The 13,540-nt window shown below is 46.2% G+C and overlaps 1 protein-coding gene across 1 annotated transcript; it reads left to right on the top strand.

Annotated features, from left to right (window-relative positions):
• Positions 1-10,185: 10,185 nt before the first annotated feature.
• LOC121778086 lies at positions 10,186-10,668 on the top strand. The gene has a single exon (XM_042175370.1). The coding sequence runs from the start codon at positions 10,186-10,188 to the stop codon at positions 10,666-10,668; it is 483 nt and encodes a 160-aa protein (XP_042031304.1).
• The last annotated feature ends 2,872 nt before the right edge of the window (positions 10,669-13,540 follow it).

The following is a 13,540-nucleotide window of genomic DNA, read 5'->3' as shown; positions in this document are numbered from 1 at the left end:
TTTGAATTTGGGGGTTGTTGCAGATTTGCAGGGGGGCAGCGACTGGAAGGACGCGTGTGCAGAAAAGGACAGACGACGTCCAATTAGGAAGCAGCGCGCTCAACCGCCTCCAACACGAATCGACGCCAACCTGGAAACCGCTTATAGCCAGTTACAAACCCTCAACTACCCATTCTACTCTCATATCCAAACAGTCTCTCTCATTTCACTTCACAAACCTTTACCTCCATTCCCTTCTCCCAGAAATTTTCGCCGTCATCCACAGAAACCAACACCCGCATTACCACCAGAAATTCACCAAATTACGCCATGGGAAAGAAGAAATGGGCGAAGAAAATTACCGGTGAGAAACCTACTTCAACCCGCAGGGAAGAAGCCCCAGAATCGCATCCGCCACTGGGAGAGCGGCCGCCGAACCCGCAACCACCGGAGCCGACTCCTCAGGCTCCGGCGATGGTTTCTTTGAACTCACTGGCGGAGTTCCTCAGACAGCAGGACCCGAATAGAGATTGGGCGACTGCGTTGGCAGGTTTCAGCCAAGTCGGGGGAAAATCGAGCACAACCGGAGAAGCCCCGGCAGAAACTGCAGCAGAACCGATCGTGCAGCCCACCGTACAACCACCCACTTCTATTCCGACTTCATCAACAATTGCGCCGGAAGAGGAACCTCCCTCGGCTACCGAACCCTCGGAATCCGCCCAAACTCCCCAACGAAGCGACTCAATAGATGTTGACCCCATCTCCGCCTACTACGCTTCTGACCCAGAGGAAAGGGAAGCGAGAAGAAGAAATGAGGAAAAGAACCAAAAGGGAGGCGATGAACCAGAGAAAACGCCGACAGCGGAGCCCATTCCTCAAGAAACGGTGAGAGAAGAGATAGATCTAAATTAGACGGCCAGAAAGCAGGGCCTAATGACTGATGAAGAATTTCAGGCTCTTCTGGATGAGGTAAATCGGACGGAAGATGGTACCCCCACGATGGCTGAGGGTCTAGACCTCGCATCAAGGGCAGTAGAAGAGGGTGAGAAGGACGATGGAAAGAACAACTCAGAAGGCCTAGCCGAACGGCCAGTAGACAAAGTGGTGGGAGGCCAGACTGGAGAAGAAGGGACAGAGTCAACAACTTCCCAGACGGATGCGGGGAAGAGTGATGTGCATATCGAGGGGGAGGAAACAGTAGCAAGAACAGAGGTACCCGGACCAGTGGTACCGCCAGTGACAAAACCAAAAGCTGTCAAGAGGAAGTTGGTGTTGAAGGGAGACCCTAGGGCAGAACAGCCGAAGCCGAAGAGGGTGTCGCAAAGATGCTTAGGGAAGTGGGCATCCAGTAAAGCAAAGGTAAACACGACGGCAAATCAGGTGGAGATTTTAAGCGAAGAGGAAGAGACCACTCCCACAAAACCTGGGGAGGGATCCTTACCCGCTACTGAATTGGAGGGTACTGCGGTGCAACCGAAGCGGTCTCCCAAACGCCGAGTGACCAGGGCGAAGAGACGACGCAGATGGCTGAGGGGCCAGACCTAGCATCTGCACCAGCCGGTCACGTCGAGCCGAGAACTGAAGGTACTCGTATCAGTACTGAGACCTGACCCTCTGCCCCAGACCAACATTTAACACACGCTGAGAAGGAACCAGAAGACGAGCGAGATAGTGATGAGGACAGATACCGTGCAGAGAGAAAACGGAAGGGGAAGGCCCCTATGAAGAAGAAGCCCAGCAACAAGAAGCCGCGTACAGTGAACACTGGCATAGTCTTTTCTGAGTCAGTTCAACGAGCCCAGGAACACCGGAGGGAACAGAGTGATAGCGAATACGATGTCAGTGAAGAGTCAGAATCGGACAGCGATATTTCCTTGGAAAATGAGGAGTGCAGTGAGCAACAGCTTCCGCACGATCATCGGGAGCTAGTACATCCCCCAGTAGAGAGACTGAGGTACCGACGCTAGACAGTGGACCTTACTGATGATCTAGTGGAGGAGATGAAGTTATTTGACTCGAAGGAGCTACAAAAGGTTTTTGATAGCAAGGATGAAGGGAGTAAGCAAGTGAAGAGCGGAAAGGTACTTCATATTCCTTCTTTAGATGAGTTGGGTGCCCGCGAGCAGTTTCTCTCTTATTTGCGTGCGGTAGGATTCGAATGGATGTTGGAGAATGGGAACCCGAATATCAGTGTTAGGCTAGCAAAGGAGTTCTTTACTACATTCAGATTCAGGGTCACCATAGATTTGGACGAGGTTTCTATTAGCTTTCGGTTGTTTGGAGGGGAGATAAGCATGAATCTGATTGAATGGACAGTACGTTTGGGGATGTGTAGTCTGGAGGAGGCGATAGGATCGGAGTGGCGGAGCAGTGAACGGGGAATTCCCCGTAGACAAGTGGACTTCGAGCCCCAGGAGGCATGGGAGGAGTTAACTCACCCAGCCTCTGGGGAATTTGCATCCACTCTCTCTCGCTCCATCCATTTCAATAACCTAATCCTACGCCTAGTACAACTCCATTTGGACTTCAATTTGCTGGGACAGTCGAACTCCGCTGTAAGAACATCGATGACGGAGTTATACCTTCTCTGGTGTGCCAAGCGCGGAAGGAAGTTATATCTGGGTTTTTGGACCGCTTACCAGTGCCATCTAATTGCCACCCATCCAGCGAGAAATCTCACTCTCTGCCATATCTTGGGAGTGTTCGTCAGAAACAACATCATCATCACAGAGGCTGAAGGCTTATCCCCCCAAATCATGGTAGATCACCCTGGGTTGTTTGATACCCCATTTTTCGTCCGGACGAATGCTGTGTACATGAGACAATGAGTACCGCGTTTTTACGTAATGGGTGAGGAAGCTATACCGACTGGGAGAACTACAGCAAGCCAGGTAACACACGATCAAGAGCAGAGACAGGAGAGGTTAGAGAAGGCAGTGGAAGAGTTGGCGGAAGAGAATCGACAAGCTAGGGCGGAATTGGCTCGCCTGACTAACGTGATGGAAGGAATTCTGAAGGAATTAGCGGAAGGAAAGTTAGTACGAGGAGCCGGACCAAGTGGCCATGGAGTCCAGGACGATGAACCCAGGGTACCGGAGACAGAGGTAGCAGAACGAGAGGAAGAAGGTAACAAGGAACAAGCGAAATCTGAGGAAGAACCATCCGGGAATGAGGAAGAGGATCTGGCAGAACCACCTGCACCAATCCCTGCTCCGCGGAGGACTATGAGAAACATGTGACCCCCCCTTTGACAAGTTAGTTTTTCTTTTCTTTTTTAAGTTTTAGTTTTTCGTATTTCGTATTTTATGTGTTTTTTTAGGTAGTATAATCTGCGTAGTATGTGAGCAAACCCCTTTCATAACACTTAGCCTATACAATAGTCTAAGTGTGAGAAGTAAAGGGTTTGCTATTTTTGGCGCATGTGTTTCTGTTTATGTGATGAGTTTTTGTATATATGTGTTTGTGTTTGTTGGGTTCTGTTTAGGTTTTAAAATTCTCCCACTTAGCCTATTATATAGTCTAAGTGTGAGAAGTTTTTAGTAGAAGCATGTGTTTTCTTGTTTGGTATGTCTGTGTGTCAGTCATACTAGCCATTACCTTTTCCACTTCATAGCCTTATCTGAGGGCAGACACTTGTGAAGTGGGAGGGGGGGATGCAATGGCCAGTATGACATATATATATTGTTTAGTGTTTGTGTTAGTTTCTTTCTAGGTCTAGTTTTTTTAGGTCTGTTATACGTGTTGATTGGGCTTAAAACTCAACTGCCTCGAACTGGCGGTGAGGGGAATTGAAGGAGATATGACATGCTGGAAAATGGAAACCACCTCTTTTAGTATCTCCTAGTCAGTATAGATGATGCGAGTATGAGAGAAAAGCCCATCCTTAGAGCCAAACACAAAAGCCCTCTTAAAAATGTGAGTTAAAAGCCTAAAGTGGAACCACTTTCCACTAATTCAGAAAAAGAAAAGAATGGCTGCCACATGATGTCTAGGGTAAGGTGACCGCGTGTAGCAAGATCTGAAGGCAGTAGGAAACCCCCCCCAAAAAAAACCACCCTTAGAACCCATTTTCTAGCCATATATACCCAGATATAACCCACTAGCCACTGGAACTGTGTGTGTGCAAGGCATAAGGGAAGAAGACAACTGGCCAGCAGGACATACAAGAAGAAAACCAACTGGAAGAAATAGAGAGGCAAGGAGAAAATGACCAGGAAGTCATTCCAGGCCCAAAAAAATAAGAAGGAATAAGGGTGGCGAAGCCACAAAAACAAAGGAGAAAAATGGGAAGAAAATGGTCGGAAACACTTGACCACAAAAAAAAAATTTTGAGAAGGAATAAGGGTGGCGAAGCCACAAGACGCTACTGATCAGTTGGAGACCAATATCAGAAAATGTCCAGCCGTAAGAAGTATCAGCTGAAAGCTCAAATGCACACAGTTCTCCCACATAAAAATACGTAGTAGTTTTGAACCTTAGAGCCTTAGGAACATCCACCCTAAACACTACAACCCAATAGCCCCATTACAAGCCTTAAGCCCTTTAGGAGCTGCACGTGGGATCTGAGTCCAAAGCATCCGTGGTTTAGCATATTGAGAGAAAACAGTCCTAACATCCCCGGTGAGGAATGAGTGACTGAGCAAATCCAATGTTTGGCCGCGAGTATGGGTGATCTTGACGAGCAGATGTACTGACTGGGAAGGAAAAGGGGGTGGGCGGAAATTCAAGGCTGTTTAAGGCCGGATTGCACCTGATCCAAAGGGGAGGGATAGTTGAAAATATAGCCCGATTGATGCGTTTAATGTGTTTAAGTGTTTTCTTTTGTCTTTTATGTGTGTTTGTCGTTGTTTATGTAATTTTCTTTGTGTCAAGTTTAGAGTCTAGGTTAGGATAGAGTCGGTCAGGGGTGTAACTAGGCTAGAATTCGACTTATTGCTTTATGTTTGTTCTTCACGCTTGAGGAAAATCATGTGGTAAGTGTGAGCAGTTTGATAAGTCGTATTCTAGGCCTTGGCTACTGGTCAGTATAATGTGCATAATTGGAATATATCTGCAAAACAGTGCTTAAAGTGTGCAGGGAAAGTGTTCTAGCCAGTATGGGAATGTTCGGATAATTCAGGTGAAAAAGGCGTCAGTAGGGTGCAATACTGACCAGGATGCACGCCAAAAAAAGGCTCGAGATGGAGAAGAAGGATAGCTGGGAAAATCAGCCGCAAGCAAGGGGGCAAAAAAGTCATTTCATGAAGAGAGTCTACCCTAAAAATCAAGGGAGGCCTCCCTATAAAAGGAAGCCACTTGGAGAGAGAATCATCATCAATTAGTTCATCAACTCCTACGCTTAGTTAGAAATCTCTCTTCGGTAGATCAATCCTTCATCATTATCCTTCATATTCTCGTTCCTCGCCACAGCCATGGTCACCTGAAGCTCATCAGTTCACCGGAGTTCCCCATCCTCTCGTTCCAGTCAGCGTGTTTCGTAGTGTTTACAGTTTCATCGCCCGGAGTGGCAAAACAATCTTTACTTGCTTTCTTAGTTAATCGCACTTTGTTTTCTTATGTTGGATCTGTTGCTTTTTCAATACTTTCTGACTTGAAGTACCGTGGTTAAGATCCGAACATTTTTATGCTATGAAGTTGTTTCTATGCATCGGTGCCTGTTTAATTCTGTTTCTTCCTGCCTAGATAGCTTAGATCTAACTGTTTCGGTAATTTCAAGGTATTGCAAGCATGTTTCCATTTCCGAGTTGATAGATCTGAGTTCGTGAATTTATTTTACTGTTAGATTCTAGATCTGAAATGGTTAAGTGTGAAAGCCTAGTTTGCGTGACTTCTGCCACCCTGCATGTCACCCAGTAAGCGTAATGTCAATTTCGTTAGTTTAATCTTTTGATTTGGAGTTTAATTTGTTAGATCTGTGTTTTCGAAGTTGTTAATATGCTTTTCTTATCTACAATTCTGGGTTTGTTGATCTGATCTAATTCTTGTTGAAGAAGATAACATCCACATCTAAGTTTGAGACCACTTTTGCTTTTTAGTTACTTTATGCTTTTGTCCTTTATTTCTCTCTACCTTTTCTGCTGGTACCCTACAGATCTGTCAGTCAAGTCACCTAACTACCATTTTTTTCTCTGATATTCCGTTTAGCCTTTTATAGTAACCCCGTACCTCCCACATAATTTCTGAAACATAATGTCCCCTACTCTATGGTACACAGCTGCTTATCAATCATCTCTCACACCTCCTAGTCAGTAGAGTACCACATTAATTTCCAGTCTAGTTAGAATCTCAACCCAAAGCGTGGTAGCTAACCAAACCTTCCAGAATATCACCACAATTACCAAAGCGCATTCATCTCTGTGGGATTCGACCCTTACGTCCACTATACTAGTCAGTAGAAGTGGGTTGAGGAATTATTGATACCAGGTTCAGGTTTAGCTGGGACTTCCATCCTGATCAGTAGGATACATCCTTTGCTTGACGCGACACCTGACACAAACCTGCTCTTTCAGTGAGCTAGGAAAAGGATTACCTAACCCCACAAAAGGAAGACACTGAAACAAAGGAAGTTGAAACATGGGAAGCTATAACGGAGGATGATATCTAGATCGGAGACTTGGGGAAACCAGTACCCCGAATGGCTGACCCATTTTTCCTAGACCCAGGTACTGAGGTGGAGGTTGAAGAAATGAGGAAAATGACTGGAGAGTCCTTCAAGGGAGATTCCAGCAACATGGTCAAACAAGTGAAGCCCTTTCCCTATCGAGCGGAGGCCAAGAAGAAAAAGGATGACCCTGTGGATTTCATGGAAATCTTTGGTAAGATGGAAATCAATATGCCATTTCTCTAGGCCCTGAAGCTGCCTATTTTCAGTAAATTCATCAAGAAATTTATCGCCGGGAAGACTAAACCCAATGGCAAAATAGTGATCGGAGAAACTGTGTCAGCAGTGATTCAGGAGCAGGAAGCCGTCTAAACGCACTGACTCAGGTATGTTCACTCTTCCCATTTCAATTGGGGACATTAGAATTGAGCATGCTATGTGTGACCTAGGAGCATCAATAAATGTTTTACCGCTTTCCATCTATAAGAAGCTGGTAAGAGTAAGAATGGTTGACACGAAGGTGGTGATCTAGTTAACGGATAGGTTATGCTTTAGTCCAGAGGGTGTGTTGGAAAATGTGATAGTTAAGGTGATGATTTCTTGTATCCAGCTGATTTCCATGTGATTAGGATGAGTGAAAATGAATCTGCTGAGTCTAGCGGAGTGCTTTTAGGTAGACCATTCCTACGCATCACTAAAACTATAATTGATGTTTTTGATGGAACAATTTGTCTGGACTATCATGGGGAAAAATTCACTTTCAACATTGATGAAGCAATGAAAAAACCTTTAGATGTGGAATATCTTCCCTTGGTCCAAGAATATCTTGAGACTTAATTAATGCAGGAACAGATTGACAATTCAGAGTTAAGCCATTCTATTGATAGAGAGGTAGCAGGATGGTGTGAGACCATGAACACTCTAGAGTTGACAGATGAAGAGCTAGCAGAGGCGATTGTGGAATTCCGTAAGAGTCCTGAATTCGCCAGGTCAAGGGGATCAACCCAGGTGGCTAGTTTGGAAAAATTGCCAACACCTGAAGGATTAATCACCAAGGAAATGGAGAAGAATCCACTGGCCCAGGAGACAAGTTCGCCAAAGAAGGAGTTGAAGACACTGCCACCAGGTCTAAAGTATGCTTATTTGGAGGAGAGCGAGACGTTCCCTGTGATCGTCAACATCAACTTGACACGGGAACATGAAAATGAGTTACTGGAAGTTATCAGGAGAAACAAGAAAGTCATAGGGTGGACTCTATCAGATCTGGTGGGAATCAGTCCTGATCTCTACATGCATCATATTCACTTGGAAGAAGGCGCAAAGGCCTACCGGGATTCACAAAGGAAACTGAATCCAAACATGAGGGAAGAAGTCTTGGAGGAAGTACTGAAACTATTGTCCCTAGGAATCATCTACTCGATCCTAGACAGTGAGTGGGTCAGCCCAGTCCACATGGTGCCGAAGAAGTCGGGGATACAAGTGGTTAAGAATGAAAAGAATGAGCTTGTGCCCACAAGACTGGTAACAAGCTGGAGGATGTGTATCGACTACCGGAAGTTGAACGAGGCTACATGAAAAGATCACTTTCTGTTGCCATTTATCGACCAGATGCTTGAGAGACTAGTAGAAAAGCAATTCTTCCACTTTTTGGAAGACTACAGTGGGTATTTCCAAATATACGTAGATCTGGAAGACCAGGAGAAGATGACTTTTACGTGTCCCTTTGGGACGTATGCATATAGGAGGATGCCCATTGGCCTGTGTAATGCACCAGACACCTTTCAAAGGTGCATGATGAGCATCTTCTCGGACCTGCTAGAAGAGTGTATCGAAATTTTTATGGATGATTTTACAGTTTATGGGAGTTCCTTCGAAACCTGCCTAGCTAACTTGGATCTAGTATTAAAGAGGTGTCGAGAGAAGAATTTGGTGCTGAATTTTGAAAAATGTCACTTTATGGTGCCGTAGGGAATTGTCCTGGGCCACGTCGTCTCGGAAAGAGGTATTTAGGTGGTCAAGACAAAGGTAGACGTGATTTCAAGGCTTCCTTATCCTACCAATTAGAAGGAAGTGAGTGGATTCTTGGGCCACGTGGGATTCTACCAAAGGTTCATCAAGGACTTAGCAAAAATTGCGCAGCCACTTACCCGCCTCCTGTAGAATGATGTGGACTTCATCTTCGACGAGCCATGTCAATGGGCTTTCCAACTTTTGAAGGACAAGCTTGTATCAACCCCTATAATCAGAGCTCCAGACTGGAATCACCCCTTCGAGGTGATATGCAATGCCAGCGACTACGTCGTCGGAGCAGTGCTAGGCCAATGAATTGATGGGAAGAGTTATGTAATTTTCTACGCCTCAAAGACTCTTAACCATGCCCATAAGAATTACGACACCACGGAAAAAGAAATGCTAGCTCGTGTATTCCTTTGAGAGGTTCCGACCATATTTACTTGGGTCGAAGGTGATAGTGTTCACTGATCACGCAGCTATTAAGTACATGTTAGCAAAGAAGGATTCTAAGCCAACACTAATCCGATGGGTGTTGTTACTACAAGAGTTCGAGTTGGAGGTAAGGGATAAGAAGGGCACCGAGAATAAGGTAGCCGATAATCTAAGCAGAATTTTTCAAGGAGATACAAAGGAGGCTATACCGGATGTATTCCCAGAGGAGCATCTATATTGCATGGGGGAATCCTCTAGACCTATTAGATGGGAGAAGATGTTAGCAGTAATCGGTCCAGGAGATTCGGACAAAAGGAAGTATCAGCTGAATGCAGAGCCATGGTTTGCGGACCTGGCAAACTACTTAGTCATAGAAGAGCTGCCCAGTACACCAGAGATTTCTCGGGCCCAGAGGATGAAAATTAGGAGTGAGGCCAAGTACTATTTTTGGGATGATCCTTACCACTGGAGGATGGGTTCGGACCAGGTGATTAGAATGTGTATTCCAGAATGGAAACAGAGGGACGTGATGGACCATTGTCATACATTGGCATGCGGTGAGCATTTTGGCCGAAGAAAAACTGCTAGGAAGGTTCTGGACATCGGTTTTTACTGGCCCACACTGAATAGAGACGCATATAAGTATTGCCAGAGTTGTGGTCGATGCCAGCAGACCGGGGGAATCTCCACTCGCGACGAAATACCCCAGATCCCAGTAATCGTCTGTGAAGTGTTCTATGTCTGGGGGATGGACTTCATGGGTCCATTCCCTTCTTTCTACGGAAATTCTTACATACTGGTGACAGTAGATTATGTATCAAAGTGTATAGAGGCTAAGGCGACTGCTACATGTGAAGCAAAGGAGGTCACGAAGTTCCTTAAGGCTAATATTTTCAACCGATATGGAGTGCGGATGGCAGTCATTTCAGACCAGGGAACGCATTTCTGTAACTGAACCATGGAGGTCCTTATGAAAAAATACGGAGTACACCACCGACTTTGTACTCCGTATCACCCACAGAGCAACGGGCTGGCAGAAGTCTCCAACCGGGAGATAAAAAGTCTTCTGGAAAAAACAGTTAACCCATCGAGGAAAGATTGGAGCAGACGGTTGGATGATGCACTTTGGGCCTACCGGACTGCGTTCAAAACCCATTGGAATGTCGCCCTACAGGCTCGTGTTTGGCAAGATGTGCCATCTCCTGATCGGTGTAGAACATAGGGCGTACTGGGCAGTCAGAAAGATGAATATGAAGCCCCAGGCCTGTGAGGAGGAGAGGAAGCTCCAACTGCAAGAGCTAGAGGAATTGAGGCTTGAGTCATACGATGCTACGATGTGGTACAAGGAAAAAACCAAGTTGTGGCATGACAAAAACCTTCGGATCAAGGAGTTGCAGGTTGGTCAGAAAGTTCTCCTGTTCCAATCACGGTTAAAGCTGATGCCCGGAAAGCTAAAGTCTAAGTGGATCAGACCCTACACGATCGTTGGCCTCAGAGCAAACGGAGCTGTGGAAATTCAGGGAAGTGCTTCTAACTCTATCCATTTCCTTGTCAATAGTCACAGAGTTAAGGTGTTTAGGGATAGTTCAGAGCTGTGTGTGGTGAAAGAAATTCCACTACACATGCTCCCCACTATCGCCTAACTGGTCAGATTGTTTAGGTATTTTTCGGGAATTCTAGGGTCATGTTCATGTAGATAGGCATGAAATTTTTAATCTGTGGACTGAACCAGGGTCTTCCCAAGAATACTTAAACACTTTTTGTAAATATGTGAATATGTTTCTTGAATCTAAAAAAATTCAAACAAAGAAAAAAATCCATTTCCCAAAAATATTTTTGAAACACCAAGCGACCCCGGGAAACCAATTGTTATTGAAAATGTTTCTGATTTAAATCCCCTTGACCGGGGAGTTTGGTGTCTTGTTTTTTTTAGTCTAAATTTTCCTAAATGTTGATATGAGAGGATAAGCATGACTTTGGCGGTTGAGTGAGGGGGAGATATTTTCGGTCAAAATAGGGGAAGTTTTAAAATTCAAAATTTCAAATTTCAAACTTTTGGGGAGGCATGCGGTTGCTTGCAACATCTTGCAACCGTCCCTCTTCCTATTTCATTTATCTTTTTTCTTTTATTTTTATTTCCTTATTTTTCTTTTCCTTTCTTTCTTTGTAATTTTTCCTAAAATAACTACCACCACCTTATTAACTTCCCCCTCACCATTATTTTCTCTCACAACACACACATTTAATTTTCGAAACCCTAACCTCACCATTCCAAATTTTCTCTGTGTAAGCTTTCGACGGAACCGCCACCGACCACTGCACAATTCTGACTACGAAGTCATGGAGAACCAACCACCCATAAACACCAGCCGGAGGAAGAATCATCAGCCAAACAAGGCGAGAACCGGCGAGTCTTCGTCAAGACCCTCGATGAACCTGCCAGTGAAGAAGCTACCCGTCGTTCCTCAACCGGACGCGGTGGCGACTCCTTCATCCTAGACCATGATTCCCAACCCAGTTGCAGTACGGCCAGCACCGGTGGCAACTACAACCTCTGTCGTGCCGCTGGTGATTTCTGCTGCTCCGCCGACTACAACCGTCATCGCCACCACAGAGCCGATTGATGAGCCTGATCCGGAGCAAATCATGAAGGAGTTCTTACTGAAATATGGCCGTGGGGCAAAGGCGAGCGAGTTCTATGCCCGCTTGGCAGCGGTATGTAAAGAGGAAGAAGCCACCCTGACCCCGCTTAAAATTCCACCCCGACCGTCTACTTTTCAAGAAACACCCACAGCCCAAGCCCTAGTACTGTTGAGAACGAGGAAGAGATCGTCGGTGAGGACGATGGTGAGAAGTTGAGAACGAGGAACCTATTGATGAGAGTGTGAATGAACCCGAGAGCGATGAGTTGAAAGAGATTGTGGATTTGGAGGATGGATCGGATAATGAGGAGACATCGGTCGATGAACGAGGAGGAAGACCCGCCGGAGCAGATAGGTGGATGAATTGGCACCACAGAAGGCGAGGTAGAAACAGGGGAGGACATCCCTGAGGCCCATGATACTCCAGAGAAGAAAGAGGAGGTCTCTGCTGAGGCCGTGGAGAGGCGCTTTGCTGCTGAGCGTAAGTGCAAGGGAAAGCTGGAGGCTAAGCCCCTGACGAAGAAGCACAGGCAGGCTTCCTCCACCGTGGTGATCAAGGAACACAAGCCAGAACCTATCCGAGTGTCGTTTGCCAAACCATTAGAAGCTCCCAAGGAGGACAGTGAAGAAGAGGAAGAAGCAGAAGCTAACCCGCTTGAGGAGCCCATTTACGAGATGATGGAAATACTGGTAACAAGGAAGCTGCTGGAGGCCATGGGCCAATTCGACTATCCCAAGAAGACGCTGACATATAAGGAACGAGGGACGAAAGGAAAACTTGTTAAGTCTGGGAAACGCTACCACCCACAGTCACTCCAGGAGATTGAGTCGGAGGAGGAATTCCTCTCTTATATCAGCGCCATTGGCTTTGAATGGTTGCTGGGTCATAGCGAGACAGAGGTGCCTATTGCCTTGACCAAAGAGTTTTTCACGTCCTACAAGTTTTAGTCCACCATGGACCCAGACGCCGACTCAATCACCTTTCGCCTATTCAACAAGGAGATAACAATGAGCATTAGGGAGTGGTCTTTGAGGATGTGATTGTTCACACTGGAGGAAGATGAGGAAGGCATATGGAATGAGAGGGTAATCGGGCCCCCGAAGAAGACCCCTGGCTTCGATACTCAGAAGGCTTGGGAGCTCATCACTCACAAGCGGGGTGGTATCTTCAAGACAAGTGTCTCGAAGGGAGTCCACATTACTAACCATCTCCTCCGCTTCACCCAAGTCTTTATCGGGTATAACCTCATGGGTCAGGCAAGCTCCGCCATCACTACACCAGAGCTGTACTTCACGTGGTGTATGCTGAAGGGTGTGAAGGTCCACCTCGGATACTTTCTGGCCCAAGCTTGCCACTTGATGACTACCCACACCTCCTGCCACCTCTACACTTGTCACCTCCTCGGCGCCTACCTCCAGAGGAATATGATCATGAAGATAGCGAAATCGGTGCGTACCCTTGGAATGTGCGATCCTCCCGAACTGTTCAACCTTGATTATTTCTTCAACAAAGGCCTTCTGATCATGAAGGATGGAGAGGTCACATTTTATGAAGTAGGGAAGACCGGGGAAGCTGTAAAAATAGAAGAAGGAGTAGTGACAATTGCCGAGAGAGCTGGCGAAAGGAGATAGTGGATGTTAAGAGCGAGATCGGAGAAATCAGGAGAGAGATGGGTACGATAACCTTAGCCGTACTGGGACTGAAGGAATCCCTAGAGGCGCACACAGAGAAGATGACTGAGGCCCTTACCTTGATGATGCGGATGGTGACCTCAGTCGAACAAAGGAGTTCCCAGACCCAGCAAATTATTCCTCCCGGGTCCAGTGGAGAAATCAGACCCCCAGCCCTAGGAAAACCCTCCAGTCAGCAAGC

This window comes from Salvia splendens, chromosome 2 (genome assembly GCF_004379255.2).
Source record: "Salvia splendens isolate huo1 chromosome 2, SspV2, whole genome shotgun sequence".
NCBI classification, from domain to species: Eukaryota; Viridiplantae; Streptophyta; class Magnoliopsida; order Lamiales; family Lamiaceae; genus Salvia; species Salvia splendens.
This window is presented reverse-complemented; position numbering and strand designations above follow the sequence as displayed.